This window comes from Hippopotamus amphibius, chromosome 8 (assembly GCF_030028045.1).
Source record: "Hippopotamus amphibius kiboko isolate mHipAmp2 chromosome 8, mHipAmp2.hap2, whole genome shotgun sequence".
Classification (NCBI taxonomy): domain Eukaryota; kingdom Metazoa; phylum Chordata; class Mammalia; order Artiodactyla; family Hippopotamidae; genus Hippopotamus; species Hippopotamus amphibius.
Window position 1 is genome coordinate 68,306,073 of NC_080193.1, and position 26,560 is coordinate 68,332,632.

The 26,560-nt window shown below is 38.3% G+C and overlaps 1 protein-coding gene across 10 annotated transcripts in view; it reads right to left on the bottom strand.

The window, feature by feature from the left end:
• Positions 1-347: 347 nt before the first annotated feature.
• Positions 348-26,560, bottom strand: part of NEB (nebulin) — a 234,760-nt gene continuing 208,547 nt past the window's right edge. Inside the window, exons 162-185 of one of the 10 annotated variants that reach the window (XM_057744549.1) lie at positions 25,339-25,443; positions 23,797-23,907; positions 23,242-23,352; positions 22,555-22,668; positions 21,946-22,050; positions 19,838-19,942; positions 19,217-19,321; positions 18,480-18,572; positions 17,331-17,423; positions 15,260-15,352; positions 14,680-14,772; positions 13,609-13,701; positions 11,849-11,941; positions 10,785-10,877; positions 10,170-10,262; positions 8,502-8,594; positions 8,112-8,204; positions 7,689-7,781; positions 6,688-6,795; positions 6,399-6,582; positions 6,009-6,101; positions 4,914-5,060; positions 4,522-4,628; positions 348-977 (exon numbers count right to left, since the gene is read on the bottom strand). In XM_057744549.1, coding sequence (XP_057600532.1) covers positions 804-977; positions 4,522-4,628; positions 4,914-5,060; positions 6,009-6,101; positions 6,399-6,582; positions 6,688-6,795; positions 7,689-7,781; positions 8,112-8,204; positions 8,502-8,594; positions 10,170-10,262; positions 10,785-10,877; positions 11,849-11,941; positions 13,609-13,701; positions 14,680-14,772; positions 15,260-15,352; positions 17,331-17,423; positions 18,480-18,572; positions 19,217-19,321; positions 19,838-19,942; positions 21,946-22,050; positions 22,555-22,668; positions 23,242-23,352; positions 23,797-23,907; positions 25,339-25,443 — 2,592 coding nt within the window. In that variant the 3' untranslated portion in view covers positions 348-803. The remainder of the gene's footprint in view (positions 978-4,521; positions 4,629-4,913; positions 5,061-6,008; positions 6,102-6,398; positions 6,583-6,687; positions 6,796-7,688; positions 7,782-8,111; positions 8,205-8,501; positions 8,595-10,169; positions 10,263-10,784; positions 10,878-11,848; positions 11,942-13,608; positions 13,702-14,679; positions 14,773-15,259; positions 15,353-17,330; positions 17,424-18,479; positions 18,573-19,216; positions 19,322-19,837; positions 19,943-21,945; positions 22,051-22,554; positions 22,669-23,241; positions 23,353-23,796; positions 23,908-25,338; positions 25,444-26,560) is intronic. The other 9 variants (XM_057744551.1, XM_057744550.1, XM_057744554.1 and 6 more) reach the window with 9 other exon arrangements.

The following is a 26,560-nucleotide window of genomic DNA, read 5'->3' on the forward strand; positions in this document are numbered from 1 at the left end:
GACCAGGGATCTGACCTGTGGCCCCTGCATTAGCAGGCAGGTTCTTAACCACTGCACCACCAGGGAAGCCCCTGGTGCATATTTAACAGTACTTTTTTTTAAGTGTAATTTTTTTAGAGAAGTCTAGTGTAAGGGGTTTGCTTTCTTGAAGTTTTTATTTGTAGATCTTAAAACTTATAAATAATGCTCATTCCATCAGTGTTGTTTGTTGCAGAATTACAGATTTTATTAGTTACTAGCTTAACACCAATTTATATTTCTATCAGCTGTATAACTTCAGAATTGGATTAGAAATAAGATTATCAGTCAGTAAGCAAGAAAAAGGTGAGTATCTCTGCCATTTAAAAAAATGTGTTTAACGTGTTTAGAACTCTTGATTCAGAAAAGAAATAAACATTTTCATAATGGAGAAAGACTGGGTTGATACAGCAATAATATAACAGTGCAGAAACTTAAAATGTCTATTCTGAAATTAAACATTTTAAAACCCAAAGGAAAATTTGATAATGGCAATTAAAAAAATAAAACCTATGGGTTTAATGTTGTCTCAGGTTTTATGTGCAAGTCCAGAAGATAGAGGAAGTCTAGTTTAATAATTGGACAGATGAGTTGTACTAACATTTGTTTTACTGGTGAATTATTAGGGTACATATAGAAACAAATTAAGGGATGGTAGAACCATAAATCATATTGACACAAAAACCACTAGGCAGCTTAAGAACTCGGGGAATAGTGGAGCGTCTAAACTGAAATACTGACGGCAAGATTTATAGGCCCTGTAGGCAGGTGATGCTTTGAAGTGCCTAAATAGCTTCAACGTAATTGGCTGGGAGCATGCCGGTCCTGCCAGTCCTCTGCACAGTGCCATACATCCAACCTTCATCAATAGCTTGAACATTTACAATAGCATCTCCATCTCTGAAGGACACCTCATCTGCATCAGCAGCCATATAGTCATACATGGCACGGAAGATTTTCTGTTGGTAATGACAAAAAAGGGGAAATGTATGTTATTTCCAACAATTAACCCAAACACCTTTTAAAGTCTCTTATGACTTACTCCACAAATTTAAGTTGCACAAACTAAAAAGACAACTCACAAACTAGGAGAAAATATTTGTCAGTCATAGAGCTAATTAGGGATCACTATGCAGACAGTATTAAAAAAAGCTGTAATTCAATACTGAAAAGGGGTTGGAAGAGTGCCAAAGGAGATACACCAAGAGCCAATAAACACATGAAAAGATGTTTGACATCATTAGTCATCAGGAAAATGCAAAACTACAATGAAATACCCAATTCCCACACACTGGAATGGTGATAATCAAAAAGAGTACAGGTATTGGGGAGGATGTGGAAAAACTGTAATCTTTATAAACTTGGTGGAAAGGGAAAATGGTGCAGATAACTTTGGAAAACAGTTTTAGAAGTTCCTCCCATTTTAAGTAGAGTTACCATGTGGCCTAGCAATTCTACTCTGAGGTATATACCCAAGAGGAATGAATGTATGTCCACAATAACTTATACATACATATTCATAATGGCATTGTTTTTAACAGCCAAAAAGTGGAAAGCCCAAATGCCCAACTGATGAATGAATAAAAAAAAGGTATTTCCATACAATGAAATACTATCTGCTAATAAAAAGGGATGAGGTACTGATATATGATAAAACATGGATGAACCTCAATAAGAAGCCAGTCACAGAAGACCACATACAGTATGATTTCATTTATATGAAATATCCTGACTAGGCAAATATATAGAGACAGTACATTAGTGGATGTACTAATTTGTGTTTTGGAGAAAAAGAATTTGAAAAATCAGCAATATCGCATATTTCTCTCACTTTGGAAATTTTGGGAGCATACCAGTAAAAGTTTCTGGAAAGCTGACCTCCACAATATTAAAAAAAAAAAAAAGCATAGTGGGAAAGGAAAATGGGGTGTTACTAGTCAAACGGCACAGTTTCAGTTAAGCAAGATGAATAAACCCTGGTTATCTGTTGTTCTAGATATCTCTGGGGATCTGTATACAACCTTGAATCTATAGTAAACAATAATGTACAGTTAAAAATATAAGAGGGTAGGAAGATCTCAAGTGTTCTCACAACAATGAAATAAGGTTTTTAAAAATTATAACAATTTAGAGAGAATTTGAAAGTGCCCAAATTTTCTTCATAGGAGCAGCCACTGGTTAGTAATTTAGTATGAGACATGTTTCTTCCTAGCATTCTGAAATATACACATATATATTCACATTCAAGGATAGGTTCCCCCCTGCCCCACGTAAGTGGAATAATACTATAAATCCTGGGTCCCCAAGCCCCAGGAGCCGAGAACCGACAGCAGTCCACCGACCTGTTAGAAACCAGGCCACACAGCAGGAGGTGAGCGGTGGACAATGGAAGGAAGCTTCATCTGCTGCTCCCCATCACTCACGTTACCACCTGAACCATTCCTCCCCTACGCCTCTGCCCCCAATCCATGGAAAAATTTTCTGTGAAACTGCTCCCTGGTGCCAAAAAGCTTGGGAACTGCTGCTATAAATAATACTGACTTGTTCTTCCCATTTAATACAGCCTAGAGGTCTTTCCACATAAATATAGATTGATATTCTTTTTTACTGCTGCAGAGAATTCCATATTTTAGTACTATCACAAATTATTTAGCCATTTCTATTTTTCTGGACATTAACTGTCACCATGTTTTCATCCACTAACTCCACAGTGTTTGGGCAGATTTATTTTTAAAAGAAAAAACTTTGAAAAGTGAAAGTATTGGGACTTCTTAGGTGGTGCAGTAGTTAAAAATCTGCCTGCTAATGTAGGGGACATGGGTTCAAACCCTGCCCCAGGAAGATACCACATACCACGGAGCAACTAAGCCCATGCACCACAACTATTGAGCATGCACTCTAGAGCCTGTGAACCACAACTGTTGAGCCCATGTGCTACAACTACTGAAGCCCACATGTCTAGAGCCCATGCTTCACAAGAGAAGCCACCACAATGGGGAGCCCACGCTCGCCACAACTGGACAGCCCATGTGCAGCAATGAAGACCCAACACAGCCAATAAAACAATAAATCCAATAAATTTTTTAAAAAATGAGTGATATTACCAATATTTCTCAATTTTAAAAAAAGTGAAAGTATTAGGTCAAAGGTATGTGCCTTCTAAGTTTTTTTAAAACTTCGCTTATGTTCTAATATGATACTTTACTATTGCATATTTCTGGTTAGTAGTAAAATGGTGAACTTTTTTTTTGTTGGCCATTTTTATTTCTTTTGCTGTAAATTGTCTGTTCATATGCTTCCAGGTTTTATTTTGAAGAGAAGGGAATAATATGTTAATGAACTTTGGATACTTTATGCTTTTTAAATATTAATCTTTGTTATATATGGTGTAATATTTCCAGTTTGACATTTCTTTTCATTATAAAAATGTTTAACCTTTTCTGGTTAAATCTATAAGTCTTTTCCTTTACATTTCTAGGTTTTTAGAACTTGCTGAGGAAGCCTTTCCCCATTGCCAGCATTGTAAAAGTAGTCTCTAGTTTTCTGTAGTATTTTACAATTGTGCTTTTTTTTTTCTCTCTCTGCTGATTTGTAACTCTTCTAGGGTCCATTTTTGCTAAATTTCTATTTAATGGTAATAGCTTTATAGCATATTTTGCTCTTACATTGTTAAGTCCTTTCCTGTTGTCATTTTCAAAATTTGCTTGAATATTCTTGCATCCTTACTCTTTCAAATAAATTTAAGGATTAATGTATAAAATTAAAAAAAAATTACTAGGATTTGATTGGAATTGCCTTGAATTTATGGATTTATTTCTGGAGAAATGACTACAAAATTCCCTTCCTGAACTGTAATGGGTTCAATACTTACTTAAATCTTTATGTCCTTTAATAAAGATAGTTTTTTCATACAAATATTGTTCATTTCAATCCTAAAGAATTATGTTTTTGTAATATTATGAATGAGATCCACGGTTTTAAACAGAGTTTTAAAGTAGTCTGGTGAATTGTGAGCATGATTTATTTCTTCAGTGTATATTAAGGAGAGATTTAAGATATGATCAGATAACGTGTGAGACATGCATACACATATATTTGGGTTAGCCAAGAAGTTCGTTCGGTTTTCCCATTACATCTTACGGAAAAATCCAAACAACCTTTTTGGCCAACCCCAATATATTCTGGAAGAGTGATTCCAAGCCGCAGCTGTTTTGCTTTAAGATAGTGGGTGGGTCTAATGAGCCCAAAATGATCATTTTGCTTTAGTTTTTCTTTTCTTCCTTTTTTTTTTATGTTTGTTTTCAATCACTAAATAATGCTTTTTAATTAATATGAGTTGCTAATGATGGTTTTCTGATACTTATTACTGTTAGCATGAGATGTGTAATAAAAGAGTATTATATAAAATAGAAGGTTTGGTTAAAAACAAAAAAGGCTAGAATACCTATAGTCATTATTGCACATAAAAAATGAGGATGACTTGGGTAAGTTATTGTTACTTACTCCAGCAGTAGATGGATGAGATGGGATGGAGGATACCGTTGTCTGCTGGGTAGCAACTGAGGATGATCGCTGCTGTGGGAGCTCTGTGGTTTTTGCATGTTTATAAGCTAAAAGGAAGGGGGAAAATAGTTTATTGGGAGAAAATGTGACTAGACATTAATCTGTGTTTAGCAACTGAGCAGCACTATCTTTTCCCTTAATTTGAATGATTTCCAAGAAAGGAGGAATGAAAATGAAATAGCTAACTGCATGTACCTCTCCACAATTCTAGTCCTCTCATTAGAAGAAAGGATCCAGATGTTTTTTGTTTTGCTTTTACTCAAAGCATCTCTTACAGTAACCTCCAGTGAGCTGGCCGGTCATGGCTGATGAGCAGGGCCATCCACTTGTACCTGCTGAGGATGCAGAGAAGAAGACGCCTCCATCGCTGTAGGTGGAGAGGTGGGCACCTTCTGAATGCTCGGATTTCTCCTCGCCGCCGCTGACGCTCAGCGCGCTGGCAGATCGAGACTGCTCCCGGCTCCGCCGCTGGGCTTGTGCTGGAGGAGGTAAGATTGATTGGAGAGGGAGCAGAGATAAACTTTTGTAGCAGTAATGCCTAACGGTAATTGAATCTCAGTTGGTTTTTGTTTGTTTGTTATCAAGCATGGTTTTAAGTAGATTTCTGTGGATTAAACCCTCAAAATTCTTATGACACAAGGTGATCCTCATTTTCCAGATGACAGTCTAATCACCCAATGTCCCCTAACCGTTAAGTGATACAGCCAGGCTTCCAATCCCAGAGTCTGTCCTTAACTACTACTCCTTCCCTCTATCCTGCTCATTTTCCTGGCTCACCAAAATGAACAGATAGTAATGTTCACATTCAAATTCCACCTTTCAACTTCCCCAGAAAGTCCCCCCAACTTCCAAATTTATTTAGATGCCCTTTCTCTGTTCCCACGATCTGTGTGCAGACCTTTAAAACTGTTCACGTCAGGGAGTAACCACTGATTTACCGGTCTCTCTTCATCAGTAGAATATAAATCCTTTGAGACTTACAGGCACTACATATCATTTTACTTTCAACATGAATAGAAGGCATAAAGCCACATGGCCTGTTTTGTTGAATGCCTAATCTCTGACATAGAGAGTTCGGAAAGTTGTTAAAGGTCAAATCCATTCTCTTCCTTTTGCTTATGTATTTCTTTTTTTCATTATTTCTCCAACAGAAAGATGTAATACCTTTTTTTCTTTAGGAAAAAAAACTAATAATGGGGACTGAAGGGGACTTTCCCTGAGGCAGTGAAACAATCTTTTCCTCACTCTCAACTTGTCTAGAAAATGTGCTTGGCCCACTAGTCAAGGAGGTGTTTTTATGCTGAATGGGTAACTCAGGAAATTGAAAGCCCTGGAGGAGAGGAACTTCCAAGCCTAAATAAAAGCCACTGGCGCTAGCCCAGTAAATGGGGACATTTATATCATAAGCCTTGTGTGGCATCACATACCATTCATCATGTGTAAGCTTCGGGACTGAATGTTGTCTTCTGCTGGATCATAGTCAAAAACTGAGCCAGGGTTTGTACGCCAGACACGTAAACCTGAAAGTGAGATTAAGAATCAGCACAGATGTTCTTGGACGCTTCCGGTAATTTGGAGATGAAGGCATGAACCTAAGCAACCACAAGAGGACTGAGCACTCATTGAGCTTAGTTCTAGGAGGACGAAGCATAAAGTAGACCTCAGCTTTGCAAACGCTGAAATGATAGGGCTTTTCTTTCACATCTCATGAAAACACAGGTTGAGGTCCTCTGGCCATTGCTTTGCTCTAGATAACGTCACTTGTGTCCTACCTTCCTTAAGGTTGATTCTACCCCCCACCCTCCAACCCCAATTACCTGTAATAATTTCTTGATCCTGGTCATTCCGTTTCTGTTCCATTTCTACCACCTTTCTCTGAATACCTCGGTAGTTAATGTCACTGAAGTCCTGTGTGTTCTTCTTTACTCGCTCAGTGATGGGGTCCGTCACCACTGGTGTGAAGCAGCCCTTGTGTTTCTCGAAGTCTTCATGATATTTCACCTGAAATTTCACGCATTCACTTGGTGAAAACAGGGTGGTGTGATCATTTCCTTTTCAGCATGTGCCAGCAGGCCACCCACCTAATCTGAGGAATTCGTGACTCACCGTTGAGATGTGGCGTTGGGTCTCCCTCACCCGTCGCATCTCTGGCGTGTCCAAGACATAGGCAGCTTTGCCTTGTATTTGCTTTCGGAAGCTATCAGAATAAAGCACCTGACAGAGGAGAGACCATGAGTGAGGACAGGTTGTGGTGCTGTCCTAATTCTGAAGCCTCAAAACCTTTCCAACAGATGGAGGTGAAAGGAGCTGGGGAGGGAAGCTTGAGTCACCCGAAAAGCCCCAGCGAGCCCGTAACTGACATCGGAACAGTTAGCGTGAGTGTGGACGGGCAGGGCTTGAATGAGACAAAGGATTTATTTTGACTTTGATAATGTAACGTTCATTTTCAGAGGAGACAGAGCAAAGTGTCATTTTGAAAGGAAGGGGAAAAGTGGTCTCTTGAATTTGCTGGGAATTGTAGCACGAGCACATTGGATGGTATTTGGCGCTAAACGTGATACTGACATTTGAAAGAACTATCCTATTTGAAAGAACTGTCCTTTAAAACAAGTGTTCATTTTTTGAAGGGTTATGTCCCGATTTCATAAACCAATATGCTAATGTAGAAATCAAAGTCTCAGACATGAAAAAACCAAAATATCAAAGTCAGAGAAGGCAGCCATTTCAGAGTATTACCTGTTTCATAAAGTATCTTAATAAAGTATTGCTGAAGACTGAGGATGTTAGAAAGTCAATTTGTTATAGCTGGTTACATAAGACTACCTCAGAGTAAAGAAAAAGGGAAGAGAAAACACTGGCAATTAACTTGTTATGTCTTAGTACAATCATTTGGAATTTAAAAGCACAGTTGTGTTAAGTTTAGTGTGAATTTTCAATTGAATAAAAAAATGCACATTTTTATGGTGTTAAAACGTTATTTTCCAAGATGTTGCATTTCTCTTTTTGTTTTAGTGTGTTTTTCAGTTGAATGAGAGACACTTTTTTATGATGTTAAAATGTTATTTTCCAAGTCATTGCACTACTCCTTTTTTAGTCCTAGAAAATACCGAGCTAATGTTTTCTTGGTTGCGCTTAGCTCTCTCCATCTCTGGAGTAACTGGTGTCGGAGTTGCTTTTCTCATATTCTCTTTGTATAATACCTAGAGAAGCCAAGAGAGCATCCAGATATCAGAGAGCAGAAACCCAATTCTGAAAACCATCATCTAGCTGTTATTATGACTCAATTATGTCACACTCTATAAAAAACACCTCAGGAAGAGAAAGCCATTAAAATGTTATTGTATAAAGCAAAAGGTGAAGAAGGAATTAAATCAGTTTGAGCTGGTGGGGTTTGTAGGTCATCTTTTAAGTGGGTAAAGAAGAATTTTAAAAGATAAAAGTTTTGGGGAAACTGAGATAAATTAGTGGTGTAACCATGTTTGCCAGGCTTGTTATAAGTGTCACCATTTCCTTTTCCCTCTCTCAAATACCGAGCTAAAGTTTTCTTGATTGCGTTTGACTCTTTCCATCTCGGGAGTCAAGGTTGTGGGGGTGGCTTTCCCCAGGTTCTCTTTGTATAACACCTGTGAGATACAAAGTTGGACCCGAAAGTCACTAGGAGGCAGTAATTCAGGCTATTCAATATAATGCAATTTGGGGGAGAAAACTCCAGGTTTAATCTATCACTATTAGTGAGAACAACTCTCAAGAAGAAAGCTTAAAAAACAGTTAATGGCAACAGTAAATGTAGTATGTCATTTAGGGGAGAGTCTAAAAAACTGGCATTTTGTTTGTTTTAACCTGGGATGGAGTTAGGAGCAGGTCAAACAGCAGGGGTTACTTTGCAGAATTAAAAGCACTTTCGTTTCTTAAGACAATACCGAGCTAATGTTCTCTTGATTGCGTTTGACTCTCTGCATCTCTGGAGTGACAGGGGTTGGGGTGCCTTTCCCCACATTTTCTTTGTACAAAACCTATGCGAGTCCAATGGATCCAAAAAGCCAAAAAGAAAAAAAGAATTACAGTTACCAAAAGATTAAACAGAACAGATCATTTGTTAGGAGGCTCAGGGTGCTAAACCATTTGGGCAATAAGGTTAGATGGAAAGAAACACATTTTCAGAACAAGTTGATGTAGTCACAAGGCACACATTTCCACAGTAGGACCCTGCCCTGAAATCCTTACAGCCTGCAAGCTGTTTTTGTGCCTAGTTTTGGGGTGTGGGGCAGGGATGGGAGACCACCTTCTACCACTAATCTGTGCATGTCAAGCACCTGACAGGTCATCTAACAGGACTTAGGGGCATGCGCTTGAATAACACTGAGAAGGTCGAGGCTGCTCCCTAAATAGCTTAGGAAAACTGGACCGTTTTGCCACACTTGAACTCACATAGATACATCAGGAAAATATATCCTTGCTATCATCCGTGCTCTGCCTCTTGCTTTAGTTCAGTGCATCATCATACTTATCAGTAAGGAAAATTTTTCAGCCATTAGATCACTATCATGGTAAATCAAATGGAAACATAGTCACACATCATGATAAATTCCCAACCTCGCTGTCACCTCAGTGTCATTCTTGGGGTCACAGCAGTTTGGGATATACCATTCAAGAGGAAGAATTCTATCAAAGAAGTGGTTCTCAAAGTTGAGGTCCCTGGACAGCAAGGTCAGCATCACCTGAGACCTTGCTGGAAATGCAAACTTTCTGGCCCCACACCAGGTTACAGAATGAGAGGCCGTGGGGGTCCCAGTGATTCTGATGCACACTAAAGTCTCAGAAGCCCTGCGTTACAGTATCAGAGGAACCTGCAGACAGTGTAGATGCGGAGGGCCACAAGCCTCTTCACTACATAAGCTAATGTCCCCACACAAACCACAATCCACCAGCAATCTATAAACATATAAAATATCACAGAGCACAGGCTTACAGAAAATGGTTTACCAAAATTAGCAGTTAAAGAGTATGATAAAGACAGAAGAACAGAGAACTAAAATTGTTACAACAAAAAAACAGTTCGAGTGACACTTTCATTTTTAAGTAAATTGACATTCATTTGCCAAAACCACTACTGGATCTTAATTTATGTCATTATCCCTGAAGGAGAGGATCAGGGGTTATTTTTCCCAAGGTCTCTTTGTCCAAATCTGGCAGAGTAAATTAGAACCTAAAGTCAGGTGCAAAAACAGCAAAATCACAACTCCAGTGTTCTGAAAGAGCCCCGTCACACCTACTACACCACTCCCCGAGTTTCACAAGTACGTAAAACAAAGAGACCTTAGGGGTAATGGATAGAGAGTAAGTTTGGGGAGAGAGGAGTAAAAGGATGATTTATTGGAAAATCTGTTACTTCCTGGTATTAGAACTTTAAAATATGGATTAAAGCAACCTTGTTATTATGAGGTTAAGTCTAGGAGTAGCCCTAAAGGGAAGAAGGATAAATGTGATTAAGAAATTCACAAAATTTCAGTTGTCTTTAAAAAGTAGGATTAATATGTATTATTTTAAATCATTATAGTTTGTTGGGGTTTTTCTTCTTGCCAAAGTACCGAGCTAATATTTTCTTGATTGTGTTTGACTCTCTCCATCTCTGGAGTGACAGGTAAAGGAGTTCCCTTGCTCATGTTTTCTTTGTATAACACCTGTGTGATAAGAAAGCATCCAGAAAAACAATCATAAGTAACATTTCATTTGTTTTGAGATTTTAAGGGTGAGTTCAGCTTCCTTGTTAACAAATGACACAGTCCGAGGAGCCAGGAGTTATATGCTGACAAGATGCCACCAAAAAATTTAATGACAGCCACTCTTGGGATGAGGAAACTGCCACTACCTAGGGTAGCAGGGCCCTTGGCTGTGGAGTTATCCTCCCAAACAGTCACATGGGGATTTGAGATTGTTAGAACTTGGTTTTGTTGTTATCCAAGCAAACTAAAAGAGGTTTTAAAGAGCATTTTTTAAATGCCAGATGGAATAGAAATCAGAATTAACTTGGAAAAAAAAAAAAAGAATCCATAGTAGAATCACAGAAATGTGAAAGTAGGTCCTTTTGCTAAGTGAGGTATATTAGAAGCAAAGGAAGGGAAGTGGGTTTAAAAGAAGAATAAATGTTAAGTGTCAATTTAATTATGAGGTTAAATGGCATCTCTTTTCCCTTTCCAAAATACCGAGCTAAGGTTCTCTTGATTGAGTTTGACTCTCTGCATCTCTGGAGTGATGGAGATTGGGATTCCTGTACCCAGGTTTTCTTTGTATAGCACCTGTGTGACAAGAAAGCATCCAGAACAAAAAGAGCAATCAACCACTGTCCCCTTCTTGCAGAACAGTTGGGAGTAGAAGTACAAAGAGGAAGAGAACGAGTTAGAGGAAGGGAAAGACCAGAAGCTTCTAGATCCAACCTGTAGGAGCCTAAAGACATCCTTAAAAGCAGGGGAATGCAGGAAGGAGCAGTGAAAACTAAGGAATTTGAAAGGAAAGTTTTACTATTTTGTCGTTGAACTAATCTCTGAAGCACTGAGCAAAGGAGAGCACCATGGAAGGGAACAAGCTGCGCCCCCAGCTTGTTAAGAGGATGGGAAAAAGTAGAAAGGGCAGAGACAGAAGGAGAACCAAGGAAGTTATTTTGATTTGGAAATGTTATTAATCAACCACATAAGAATATTTAGCTTTTATAAACATTGCGTATATGAAGATGCATACACACAAATCTTCTTTTGTTTATTTTCAAAAGAAGTCAAAATATTTAATTTTTAGTTTAGGTGAACATATTGTGAAGAATTAATTATATTTAAGGCAAATGGGGAACAGTGACAAAATGCTAAAAAAAAAAAAAAAAAACCTGAAAATATCTACACAAATACCAGTAGAGACCAAAAGGTTAGAACAGGAAATGAGGCCAACAGTTTAAATGTATTTGCAGAATAAATTTTTGTAAGCTTTATGTTCAGATGAAAGTTGCCAAAGCAGGATAGTGGGGTTATTTAGAGACTGGGAATGTTATGTTTTTAAAGCCTGGAATTGAACATTTTTTAAGTGATATTAATGTTTAACCAAAATGGGGAAACTGATTCATGGGAAATGGCAGCATTAAGTTGCGAACAAGACGCGTCAAAGTTTTTATATTGGGATAAGTTGATTAGGTTTTAAAATGTAGTCATTAATCTTTTTTAAAAATTGGTTTAAAATCAGTTAAAGGGTTTTTTGTTTGTTTGTTTGTTTGTTTTTTAAATACCGAACTAAAGTTTTCTTGATTGTGTTTGACTCTCTCCATCTCTGGAGTGATGGGAACTGGAATCCCTTTCCCGATGTTTTCTTTATACAACACCTGTACGATACAAGAAAGCATCCAGAAAAAACAAGAGCAGTCAAAACAGCCCTTTCATCTATCACGTAAGGAACCTACTATGAAACACAGACATCAAACAGGAAAGACAAATTCACCAGGTCAGCTTGTCTTTTCAAGCACAGATCTGTATGAGAACATGCTGCATATTTCCTTGGCTAAAGTGCCAGTGTATTTGATATTTCAACTTTTAAACTAACTCATATATTAAATGTTGGTTTTCTGTTAGGAATTAAGGAAAAAAGAACAAATTATTTCATAAAAGAACTAATAAAATGCTTAATGTACAATAGAAAGGTTATTTTTTCATTAGATGGGCAAATACTTATTTTTCCTACACAGAACATCTGTTTTACAAAATAACAGGTATTTTAAACCCCAGGTCAAATCTATGCAATATAGGATATTGGTCTTTGTTGGGTAAATTCAAGTTATAGAGGTGGTCAAGTCTAAATACATAGTACTGTTTATTTCCCATAGAATCTTAAGGGCTCTATGCACCACTAGACAAAAATTGCCTAAATGCAACCTATGTAAAAATTAACACATATGGTTACTTAAAAGAAAGTGTCCAGGATCATCAGGATCTTTAATATCGCTGATAGATATAAAACAATAATATACTTACTCTAATATAGAAGAAAACAATTTTTAAATAATTCTGAAAATTAAACTTTTCCAAAAGAAGGAATAATAATAATAAACCTATAGGGAAAACAGTGAATATAACATTCCAAAAATAACATCCATTTACACTGAAAATTTAATAAAATCAAAAGGTTGTTAGTGAATAGTAATTAAAAACAAGGAGAAACAAAACAAAACGACAGTGGGACCAAAGAAAGTTACTGATAGTTATGTTAAAGAATCAAACTTTCAGAAAATGTTTAAATAATTAGAAAACATTTTGGGTCAAACTTCTCCCTACCCACCCCACCCCCCCAAAAAAAATCCAGCTAAATTTTCCTAATGACATCTGATCCTCCATCTCAGGCATAAGTGAATCTAGGATCCTTATACAAAAGTTTCACAGACTATTTAGTATAGAGTTTTTCAGCTGCAAAAACATTAATAAAAGAGAAAATAACATTAAATATAAACTCATGATCTAATTTGTATATTTTTTTAAAAACTCAGAGGATCTGGATTTCTATTCATGGAATGGCTTGTTTAGAACAAGTATCAAGATTGCTTTGGTTCCAATACTGAGCAATTTTCTTTCTTGGTGCCGCTGTTTATCCACACAGGATCTGTGTTAAGCTAAACCCTGTCCCGTCAAGGGCCACTCTTTCTACACATGGCCTCAAGTCCTGTGTCTTTTCTTTCAGACAAAAACAGTTCCAAGTAAATAAAAGCTATAGTGTTTGGGGTTGTGGACGTCAATTAACTTCAAAAGTCCCATAAGACATGAAAAGGGAAGGAAAGGAACCAATGAAAAGTTTTAAGGGACTATTGTTATAGGACATATCAAATGTTAGAATCAAATGGTGAGTAAAAGGTCTGGAAAACAGAGGAATTCAGTCGATGAGATTTTTTTTTTTAAAGAATTTGTTAAACTGATTATTTTAAAGGGATGACTAGAAGTTTTGTTTTACAGAAAGGTATTATTATTTTTTAACACAGAGTTAAAGGAGCTTTCTCCCAAATACCGAGCTAAAGTTCTCCTGGTTGCGCTTGACCCGCTCCATCTCAGGAGTGACAGGGAGGGGAGTCCCCTTGCTCAAGTTCTCTTTGTACAGAATCTGTGTGCACAAAACCAACAGTCACATCAGCCTGGACCCGTTGTTTAGGTAGCCTTAGCTTTTAAAATAGGCTCTAAAAGTATTTCTGCTTGTGTGTTTTCACAGTGACACAAAACAGGCCTAAATAACTTTAAGAAAAAGAACAATTATAAATCACCTTTGGCCATTTCATCACACATAGTATGAGGTCTCTCTCTAAGTGGCATTAATACCGACACAGCTGCCAGGCTGCAGGCAGGAGTCACTTAACTTATATAGGCCTTCTCTCAAAGACAGAAGGATTAGGCCTTATCACATACTACTCAAATTAATTGAAATTTATATGCATAATGAGTTGTTGGTGACTAAATTAGGGAACCAAACAAAAAAAAGGGGGGGGAATAAAATAAGTATTAAAAGCTAAATAAATACTAGCTTTCAATGATCCTGAAACTATTCCAAAGAAGGTTCATTTATATCTCTTGTGATATATAAAAAATAGCTGAGCCAAGTAAATTTGTATTTGAGTTACTGTGAATTGCTGTGTTGCCTTTGGAATGAAAATGTTCAAGAATCACATTCTCTTAAGAAGAGCTGCAAACACAAGATACATCAAACAGAGCCACAATAAATACAAATAAAATTCTAGCTAACATTGTCCTTTTGAAGGCATGTTAGATTTTACTTTTGACTTGTGCCACACCAGTTAGAAACATCTACTGTTATTCAAGGCAGGTTTGAGGAAGGAAATACTAAGTATTACAGGTTTTTAAGGAACATGATCAATAGCTATGTTTTAGGAAAAACACAGTTAAAATTTCACACCAGAACTATAATAAATACTAAATTAGATTTGGGTTGAAAACTGCAGTAATATTTGGTATTATTTTCATTATACGAATTTAGTATTTTTAAAGGGAGAAAATAATATATTGGTAATGTGTTAAAAATATTATTTTAAATAAAAAGGGATTTTATTTTTTGTCCCCTAAGAAATACCGAGCTAAAGTTCTCTTGATTGCGTTTGACTCTCTCCATCTCTGGAGTGATAGGTGTTGGGGTTCCTTTCCCCAAATTTTCTTTGTACAAAACCTGTGAGATACAAGAAAGTACCCAAAAGACATTCAAAACAAGCACAAAGATTAAGGAAGAGAGAAAATTGGGAGCAAAGGGGTATGTGTGAGGAGGGAGTTTTTCAGTGAGTAATATTTAGTAAGGATAATGCTTTTACTTTTTACTTCACATTTTAAGGATAAATTCTACAATGCTAATTCTGGGAATGAAAAAGTACGACAGAAAGCATTGAATTATAGGATATGAGTATAATGATGAGGAATCTTATGTTAAATTCTATTTACAGTATTTCAGATCTAAGTGCTCACACTTGTCGCCAAAAGTGTTAAAATACCATCAGAAAACTGAGTCATTTTGTGTAAGTCCAGATGGTCTGGGTCAGATGGTAACACACAGACACACACAAAATTGTTGTTAAGATGTTACTTTTTAAAAGGAATGATGGGTTATTCTGGTCATTTTTTAATGGGAAATCAAGTTTCTTATTTGATATATTTGTAAATACCGAGCTAAAGTTCTCTTGATTGCGTTTGACTCTCTCAATCTCTGGAGTTACCGTGGTTGGAATGCCTGTTCCCAAGTTTTCTTTGTACATAACCTGTAGAAGATAATTAGAATATCTAAACAAATAAAATGACCACGTATCCTTTGGATTACAGCTATATGTGGGCTGTTTCGTGGAAACTCATAAACGCGATCTAGCCTTCAAACATGACACTCAAGGAATAAAGCAGGAAATGCCACAAATATTTATGTTCTTTCTTCAAAAGTAGTAATTTTACTACCTTGAAGACTGTACTAAATTATGCATTTTCTAGAGTCAACATTTAGTACATTCGTAGAGCACATTAAATAATGCTAATAAATTCAACAATGAAAAAAATCTAACCATTTCATTACATCTAGTATTAATCCCTTGAATATAGTGGGTCCACAGTAGATTTGTACTTAATAAAGGTGGCTTAGTTTAAATTTTTCTAATCATGTGATCCTCTATGTCTTCAGAGTTGTTGAGAAGTTTCAGTTTGTTTTGTATTTTCTTCTGAAAATTCCTAGCTGGACTTTAGTCTGTAGGTACCCTTAATACAAGGAAACTTAAACAATTTATTTTTCCGGGAAGAACATCTTTCTCTGAAATTTTTTACTGATGATTGCTTGATCTTGTAAATTAGTGTTTTTGAATGGGGAGAAGTCCCTATTTGTTCTGGGTAGTATCAAAGGACTGTAAATGTTAATGAAACAAGTAAGGAACTTCCAGAGCCCCTTGGCTTCTTCCATTCCTCCCTCCATCTCAATGTTAAGAATTTTCAGCCTAAAGGAAGGAAGGAATTTTTTTTAAATGGATGGATTCTACCTTGTACTAGAGCACGGGCTGGGGAGCAACATGGAAAACCTAGGGGTTTGTATCACAGATTAATTCCTAAAATCACTGACGAACTAGTGCTGATATCTTTTTTTTTTTTTTTTTTTTTTTGCTAGGGAGTTTTTCAGGATCTTTAAAAACTACCGTTTTCGTACAAAGCTGTATTTCTTTACTGGGCGAGGCAACAGAACTGATCGTGGACCACAGAACAAAACAAAATCAGGGACAGGCAAGAAGTCGCAATCAGAAGCAGCAAAGGAGATGTGGGCTGGTTTTCTTGGATGAGTGGACATGTAATTCTAAATGTAGTTTGTGCCACCAGGAGCCAGAGTGTAAGCAGGGAATGCTAAGGGAATGAGGTCTAAATAATAGAAACAACTGGCAAGAGAGACAGCAAGTGTCTTCTAATGGAAATTTAATGAGAGTTCAGGCCTCCAGTGGCCAGGGGAATCTCTGAAACCAAGATCCTCACCTTTTATTGGCCATAAACTATTTTCCACACTTCACATAATCTTTTGCTAGTAGCCAGCAATTGCTCGGCGCGCGTGCGCGCTGACGGCGGCTAGGGTGTGGGCAGAGGCGGGGCTCGCTGGGCAGAAGGTCAGGAGAAACGTGTGCTAAACCTGATATTTCAGGTGTGGGGGTCTCCCCCCGCAACAGACACACACTGTGCACGGGTGCCTGAAAATTCCTGTTAGAGAACAGGCTTAAGATATACTCCTGTGGGTGACAGCCAGCGCCTTCAACACGCACTGTATTTACAAGGAGAGAGCAGAGGATGCAGGGTGGAGGGGAGACGGCTGCGGAGACCTCGCTAGGCTACCTAGGGTCTTCCGGAGGGTGGAGACTGTCCTGAGGTGTACATACATGCATGTATACGTATTCGTTTTATATTACTTTTATGTTTATATGTATATGCTTTTGGTCAACTACCTTGAGATCATCCCAATAACCTTATTACCACGGTCGGCACATTTTACTTTAGAAACTGCAGGTATGATGATTAATCATGAAGCCTAGTCCCTTCTGCTCCTTGATTATTTAGAGACAGAGTTTTCTTATCCGCTTTTGCAAACTGCACTGCCCCTCACAGGGCAGGCAGGGTTCCTACCATCCCCTGGCTTGGGAAGCCCAGTAGAAGGGAGAAGGGGTGAGACGAGCCAGCCGGCAAGGGGAGGAGCGTGGGGGCGGGGAGGAGAAGGGGGGTCATTACCGAGCTGATGTGCTTCTGTGTCTCCTTGACGCGCTTCACTTCAGGCAAGTCTGGGATGGGGGTTCCTTGTCCAATCGTCTCCTTATACTTCACCTGCAGGTATAAAAATGGGAACATGTGCATGTGTTTGATTAGTAGCCGCACGATGTGCAAAGTCACAGTTCAGCACAAACCGTACACTTAGTGGGAATGGGGCCACATTCTGATATTGAGTCAGAGGGAACCATGCTGACGACAAGGACATTTGGGCTCTCTCAGGTTTCTCTGGGGGTGAGGTCGGGGTCAGGTCCACACTTAGACTGAAGCCCCTTCTCTTCCCTGAGGTCTCCCCATGTCATACCCACAGTTCATTTGCCCAGGACCGACACACTCACATACACACCCAGGAAGGGCTATTCTGTGACTCTCACAACTGCTACTTTCTTACAAGTGACAAGGAGTCTCTTCTTGACCAAACTTTACTCAGGCTCCTCTGTATCTTCTTCCCAACTAGGCCTTGATCTTTGGACTTCAGAGACCATCTTTGCACCTCTCAATTTTAGCAAGAATCCTGCTAAGTCAGTTTAGCCAAAATCCCCCACCCTGGCTATCTCATCATCCTTGATAACTGATCAAATTCCTTGAACGCCCACCACCATCCCCCAGGTGAAGTCTGATCACCTTGACCTGCCTCCAGCAAGAATCCTGTTAGGTCGGTTTAGCCAGAATCCATTTACCCCCAATGTTTCTTCTGAGTAATTTTCCATCCACTGATCCTTTCCCCACAACTCCCACCTCCCCATCCCAACCCTGTTCATCCAGCCCCCTCTGCCCCCAATAAATTCCTGCTTTCCCTTACTGTATTCAGAACTGAGCTCAGTTCTATATTGAGATGTCTTTTCCCCCATATTGCAATTGTCCTGAATAAATCTTTGCTTATTTTTATTTATCTATTTATTTACTTTTTACTGCTTAAACTACTGTCCAGCTCTGGTTTGCTTTGACACAGGCCTCTCCATTTTTAATATCTAACCAACCCTCATGAAAACTGCCTAGGCACTGCATTATGAGATGAACCTTATTCTAGCAACTTAGAAGCTCAGACATTAGTGTAAACCATCAAAGGGAAGCACAAAATATTGAAAGAGAGTCCCTAGTGGGTGACTTTACCGCGCTAATATGGTCCTGGGTTTGCTTCACTCTCATCATCTCAGGTGTCTTTCCAATTGCCGTTCCTGGTGAGACATCCTCTTTATATAAAACCTGGGCATTCAGAATCAGGACAGTGTTACACAGAAGAAAGGAAAACCCAGAAATTCCTGGAGAAAGACTGGGAAATGTGGCTTCCGTGAAAACAAAAGACACTAGAGAATGTTCTCAGGCAAGTGCTAGAGTATCTGGACTGTCTTCTGCATCAGCATCAATCACTCAAACCATGTATACAACACACATCACTTTCCAGATCTTGAGATTTCTTTTAAGATTCTCATACTGTATTAATACATGATGAGAAAAACCACAAAATGTTGATTAAAAAAAAAAAACCCAAGTGAAACACAAAATCCATTAAAGAAATACAAAGTCAGTCAGTTATTTGGGGGAAGGATCATAAAGCACAGTGTCAAAAAGAAATCCATCTTCCTGGAGCAAGACAACACGTGTTACTGTTCTGGGATTAAAAAGTTAAAAAGAAAGAAAAGCTCCTTTGTTAGCAGATTTAAGTTGTTATTTCAAATGGTCTCTGGGGCGATGATTTTAGAGCAAAGTATGGGGAATTTTAACAACCGCTAGCATTAACTGAGGAGGTTAGATGTTAATTGTTTGAATCAACGTGAGTCTAGTATGTTTTTAAAGAGGAGACTGAATTATTAGGTTAGCATTAAATGGAAAATAAATAGTAAATATACCGAGCTGAAATTCTTTTGATTTTCTTTAACACGCAGTATTTCTGGCGTGTCTTGAACAACTGTAATTTTTCCTTTACTGTTTTTAAGGTCACACTGGTATTGAAGCTATGAAAAAAGAGTAGACATCTTGTTAAGATTTCAACATTGTTTTACATATTGTATTTGTCCTGTATTGTGTAAAGATTAAAATCTTGTATTTTTTCTTAAAAAGTCTTCGCTACAATAATCATAGTCAGATAGCCAACAGCAATTTCTTTAATAAGAATTTTGTGAAGGAACTAAATTTTAAAAGCCCTAAAACTAGTTTTAAAAAATATATATCTCTTGTCTAGAATTAACTTTGAGAAAGATGTCATCACCAATGGAAGATGGTGATAGTTCATATTCAGTGACAGGAAACCACCGACAAAGTGAGAGACGGGTCTTTCATGCTGCAATGTGGGATTGAGATGTAAGGTGAGCCTGGAGGACGCTGGAGCACACAGCTCCTGGGCCGGGGGTGGGAGGTGTGGAGGGCTGCTGCAGGTGGGATACCCAAGCATGTGCGCCCAGGGGCATCCTTCTTGCCCCACTTCATCCCAGGTACCAATGAGCTGTGTCTTAGATACAATAAAAACTCACAAGGCTGAAGTTCTTTTGGTTCTCCCGGACCCTCTGCATCTCTGGGGTATCCAAAACGGTCTCATAATATGACATGCACTTCTCTGCATCTTCCTTGTACTTTTTCTGGAAATAGATTCCAAGAAATAAGGATAGAGAATAACACAGGGATATGGGTGAATGGGACCTAAAATAGCCCTTCCTGCTGAGCAGAGGGAAAGTTCTTTACAGTTTTTTTGACTGTTTAAGGATGCTAGGGAGCTATAAAGCAGAGCCCTCTGGGTCAGTGAGTGCCATGACTTCTCTTTCCAGGATAACTGAACCTAGGAATTTAACACGACCCACTGTCATAGCAAAGCTGGCTGAGGGACTGGTCCACACAAGGGAGGTAACAGCCTGTGAGGTTCCTGGCAGGGACTTGGGGATGCCTACAGTGAACTAGCTAGAGCCAGACGATTCAGTAGGCCCGTGGAGAAAAGCAGGAGGGTTGAGAGCTATCAACAAGGCCTCCTGAATGCCAATCCCTGGTTGGTGACAAGGATATTTTCACTGAGCTGTGAGCAGGTGGGGTCCGGGCTCCTGGCTACACGACTGAGCCAGCAGGCAGGCCAAGCAAGAGCTTCCAGGCTGGGGCCAGGAAATCTACATTCCCAGGTGTTTATGAAGTATAGTCAGGTCAGGCAACTACTGCTTTAGAACTCACTGATTAGAAGACAAGCAAAAAATTCTAATTTGGGGCTACTCAAATAAATTGCAGGTTCCTGATCAGCAGTGAAAATTAAAACAAATGAGGTATATATCCTGGTGTATGAAGGACATCTTACTTTTTTCTCTCTCTCTATTTGTAGGAAGATGGTGAGTTATCCATCATAGGAGGAATCAGGGTTAGATTGTGTAGTTAGTGTTGATGACATAATCTCAATCTTGTTAAAAAAAATTGATAATCCAAATGTGGATGGTCTACTTTGTTTCTTCTAGATTTGCACACAAATTTTACATCCATATTATAAGAGACTGATTCTTTAATTACGGGTAGTACCTCATGCCTGTTAGAATGGCCATCATCAAAAAGACGAGATAACAACTGCTGTTGAGGATGTGGAGAATTGTGCACTGTTGGTGGGACTGTAAATTGGTTTTGACATTATGGAAAACAGTATAGAGGATCCAGAAAAAACTGAAAACAGAACTACTATATAATCCAGCAATTCCACTTCTGGGAATATATCCAAAGGATACAAAAACACTAACCTGAAAAGATACCTGCACTTTCATGTTCATACCAGCATTATTTACAATAGCCAAGACATGGAAATAACCTAAGCGTCTAGCAACAGGTGATGGATACAGTTTTGGTACATATGTACAATGAAATAATATTCAGGCATAAAAACTGAGACAATCCTGCCATTTGTGACAATATGGGTGGACCTTGAGAGCATTACACTAAGTGAAATAAATCAGACAGAGAAAGACAAATACTGTATGATCTCACATACTTGTGAAATCTAAAAACAAAACTCATAGAAAAAGTGATCAGATTTGTGGCTACCAGAGGCAGGAGATGGGGGTGAAGCGGACAAAAGTGACAGTTTTCAATTATAAAATAAATACTAGGGATGTAATGTATAACATGGCAACAACTATAATTAACACTGCTGTATGATATATGAAAGTTGTTAAGAGAGGAAATCCTGAGAGTTCTCATCACAAGGAAAAATTTTTTTCTTTTATTTTGCCTTCTCTTTTTACTATATCTATACGAGCTGTTGGATGCTAACTAAACTTATTGAAGCAATCATTTCACAATAAATATAAGCCAAGCCATTACATTGTACACTTTAAACTTATACAGTGGTATGTCAATTTTATCTCAATAAAACTGGAAAAATAAATTTAAAAAATTATGGGTGGTACCATGATAAGAGTTCTTCAGTACCTTAAAATTCCCTCCTTTATTTTAATTCTGATACAGAAATCTCAACTCTAACTCAAACTTGCATCATAGACAAATCCCTCCTTTTTCACTGGGCAAAACTGTGATTTGAAAGAATCTCCTTCAGTATTAATGGAAAGACTTGTTCTTCGTGATTGGGGTCAATGCATCATATTTTGATGAATGTCCTTACCTGGCTTGAAAGGTTCTTGACTTGTTGGGCATGGATGATCTCCGGAGTATCAACCACAGAAGTGAAATTGGCTTTTTCCATTTCTGCTGATTGCTTATACTTAATCTGCAAAAGGACATCCAATAGTCACGGTAAATGTTTACAATGTGTACATTTGTTGGCCTAGTTGGACTAATAAGTGATTAATATTTCTTTTCCAAAAGGATTCATTCGTTTGCTAATCAACATTTTTTTCTTATTGTGTTTATAGCTTTATAGTAAAGAGTGAGATTCAGAAAGAAAGGTTGAGTCCTAGCTGTTTAAAGGCTTACTATCTAGTTGGGGCTGCGGGGGATGGGGGTGGGGGTGGGGTTGAGCAGGGTATGGAAAAGGAGAAGGAGAGAGATAATCAACAGATAGTAAGGCATCAACTGTTCACAGAAGAGCTAGGAGAAGGACAGATGAAAGCAACCCTGGCAAAAGGCCCCTGATCCTCTCATTTGCATGGATTCCCCCACCTGGATGACTAGGGATGCCATTATATGCGTCTGACTGTAACTGATCAACAAGTAAGGTAACAGAAGGACAACACTGTGTCCTTGTAAGCACACATGGAACAGTAACACTGACCTGACTGGCAATGTCTGTAGCATTCCTGGCTCTCAGGAAGTCGGGAGTTTCATTGGCCATAGTATTCAGGCCTCTTCCTTTGACTTCCAGCTCCAGGTCTCTCTTATATTCTTTCTATAGAAGCATTAAAAAAAAAAAGTTACTTAACTTTTGTGACTAGGTAATAAATGTGCAGAGTGAAAACAGATCCACATAACACGCCACCTCAATAGCTAGTGTCACCTTCACCATTCCCTGTGGTAGGATGGAGTGGTGGCAACAGAAGACCACTGTAGGAAACTATTCTACTCATTCCAGGCCTCCTTTGGAACACTTTTTAGCATCCTCTACTTAGAAAATTAAAGTATAAAGCACATTTTAAATCTGGATTGGTACATAAAGGATTACACTTAGGTGCCCACCACTCTAGTGTGGTGCCTTTATTTAAATGGGCACAACAAACGTATCAAGGTTAAATCAAGTACTATTAGATAAATAACAGGTTACAATAGCCACTACAGAAACAGACTGTTACAGTATCAGCTCATCCGAAATTGAGATATTTTATTTAATGGTTAATAATCATGTTGAATATGGAATCTGAAATTCAAAAACTTTTTATTACTCTTTTTTTTTTTTTAATGCAACTTGGCTAAGAAGGAGAAGATGCTGGGTTGATTCTGTGCATGCAGTTGGCTGTGTGCCCACCTCGTTGAGGATCTGAGTAGCGTTCTTTGCTCTTAGCATGTCGGGTGTGTCTTCCATTTCACTGAGACCCTTCCCGCGGATGCTTTCCTCTAGGTCTTTCCTGTACTCTTTCTATAGCACAAAATACAAGCAACAATGCTGACGAGAAAGCCTGGATTATTCCTCTTTGAGGAAGAGCAGGAAAAAAAAACAACAACCAAAAAACCAAAAACACCCATAACAAAAAAAAAACCTTCTAATTTTAAAGAGTTACAGTTTAGTAAATAAAGATATGAATAAAGGCAGGGTATAAGTTTCATCAGTTAATATTCAATATCAAATAAACTAGAAATTAATAGGATGCTAAGGTAAGCACATTTTATTAGGTATTCAATTAAAAAATTAGAAGAATTAACATGGGTAATAGATTAGGTGGTAGTACCAAACACATGTGAAACCAACTTGAAACCCAAAAAAGTTAGGTGGTGGTGAAAATGGTAGAAGAAACACATTGATGAGTGTCATTAGTGCAATTATTTGGATCAGAAGGGAAAGAAAAGACTGAGTGGGCACTACCTCGCTGGCTATTTTGGTTGCATATTTGACATGTAATAAAGCTGGCGTGACCTCCAGGCCAGTCAGGTTTCTGCCTTTAATGGACTCTTCATAATCCTTCCTATATTCTTTCTAATGTGAGTAGGAAGGAAAGACAAGTAAAGAAAGAATATTTGTTACAATTTATTTATCAATCCTAGGAAGAAAATAATTACATTTTCATTCTGTGTATGGCTTCTTCACTTGATCTTGGTTCTGCTAATGGTCACACATTTGAAACATGCCTGATTGTTCTGGAAATACTCTGTATAGAGCAAATGGCCCAAGGAAACTCAGAGGCTGAGAAGCTGTGGTGGCTTCTTGTTAGCCTACCGCTGCAGTGGGGGCTGGGCCTCTGAGATGCAAGGATGGATGTGCCACCAAGACTCTCAATCCCGTCATCTCTCCTGATGACGTTTTTCTGAAGGCAACAAAAGATTCTACTTCTGAATTAGAAGTACTCAAGGGAAAAAACAAAACAAACAAAAAACACCTCAGAGGAAAGGGAACCTGAGGGCACCAGATGCAAATGTGGCCTTTTTCATAATCGTGGCTATTCTTTTAAATCACTGAACAGATAAGGTGGATGATGAAGTGCAAAGCTCTCAGGCTTTGTTCACTGTTGAGAGGACGGGCCATGACCTCCTCCATCTCCTCTCCAATCCCTGGATGAGGCTGTGTCACTGGGAGGCTTGGAATAGATGTTGGAACTTGATTTTTGTCATTTTTAATTTTGATAGAATTTTACATTTACAGAAAAGTTGCAAGAACAGTACAAGGAACTCCCCCAGATGCTTTACCCAGATTCAATAGTTGTTTGAAACCATTCAAAACGTTTCATTATCTGGCAGTCTACACACCAGAAAGCTCCCCAAACTGCTACTTTCATTAAAAACCATTTATTTTTATGGCTGGAGATATGCCCACGGAAGCGAGGCAAAAAGAAATCCAAACTAAGCCTGTTTCCCAATGAAAATAGACTTTCTAAGATTCAAAATAAGATTCATTCTTCTCCACTATTGCTTAAAAATTTAAAAAGTTCTTTTAGATGCCTCTGCTTACATTTCTAAAATAGGAAATATGGCATGTTGACTTTTGATATTTTGATAAAAATCCTGATTAAAAGAAAAAAACTTCCTGTTTGAGACTGGAGGCTTCCTATTAAGAGAAGAGTAATTCAAAGCCAAGAGTAGGTCTGCCTAGAGAAAACTTTTCATTCAAAGAAAACTTTATGTTATAATCAAAATAATTTGTTTCAGTGTTAGGAACAGTTTTCTATGTTCTAATTCTATGAAAAGGATAGTTGAAATAAAACATATATGGTAAATGTGTACTATTCAAAACCTTTTTTTATAATGAAGCCACAGGATTTGTGAGATGGAAAAGATTTTAGTCATCATATTTTAAAGAGTCCCATCATCCACAGCTCTGGGATAACAACAGGCTGGATACTTTTGTGAGCAGAGCTTGTTTTCATCAGCTTGATGGTACATTTGCTGTGTGGGAGGTTTGTGCAGGACTTACCCCACTCTGCATCTGCTGGGACTCTTTGGCGGTGATGTATGTTGGTGTTTCAAAGTCCAACATGGGCTTTCCTCGTTCCTTTTCATACTTTTCTTTGTATTTCACCTAGTGATGAAAAGCTTTATGAGACACGTCTTCTCCGGCCAATTCACAGACAGAGACCAGTTTAGCAATAGTATTTTTAATTGATACATTATGTCCAATTGGGTGGCATCTCATTGCCACTCAAAACAGTTTCCTGTAGCTTTTTGTTTTGGCTTGGCATGAAAAACACCATTACTGACTGCAAGTTGTGGTCAGGATTTGTGTTCATTTCAAGGAGACAAAGGAATCACTGCAGAAGAATCAGCTGAGAGAAGCTTTGAGGCAAGGAAATGTTAGGAAACTGCCCATAGGTAAGGCTGGTCAAGACTTAATGTGTGTAGGTGTGAACATTCTAACCAGAGCATCAGCCAATATTTCTGCTTAAAAATAGCCAGTTTTTCTTTCATAAGAACTTTTACCAGGGACCTGAAGTCTTGATTTAATAGATAACGCATACAACTTTATATATCAATAACTCAACTGAGGTCACAACTGGTCCCATATTCAAATCTGCCAAAATAGATTGGTATAAAAATGAAAACCAGTTGACTAGTTGTTGACTTACTTACTAAAAAAACTGACATTCTCAGAAAGACCCCCAAGGCTATTTTATAAATACAATCTCCTTATCCTCATCACATGTGACCAGGAATGTGGGGAGCCTACAGATAGTCCTAACTCACAGAGGAGACACTGAAAGACAGAGAGACAGAAGCCTGGGTCACGCAGCATCTTGATGGCAAAGCCCAATCTCAGCTCTCTTGCTTGTGACAACACATTAAAATAGAGGCCCAGGAGCATGGGCTGCTTTACAGATAACAGAGGGGCATTTCTAGTAATTTAGCCCTCTTGGTTAATGCCCAGTGGGGGACCTAAATACTGTTGAATTTGTTGTATAGAAGGTCATGTGACAACAAGCGCCTTCTGAGTTCTTTCCTTTGAGAATCTTATTTTTTACAAATTTTGCAATTTCTTCCATACCCAGAGACTACTTCAATGGTGACATGATCATATCACTCCTCTGCTTAAAATCCTCCAAAAGCTCCCTGTCTTCCTTAGTAATATTGTCTAAGGGGTCTGTAAGGGGTCTGTCTTCCTTCTGATGTAACCTTTATGCTTCCAGTCCCTGTCAGTAACC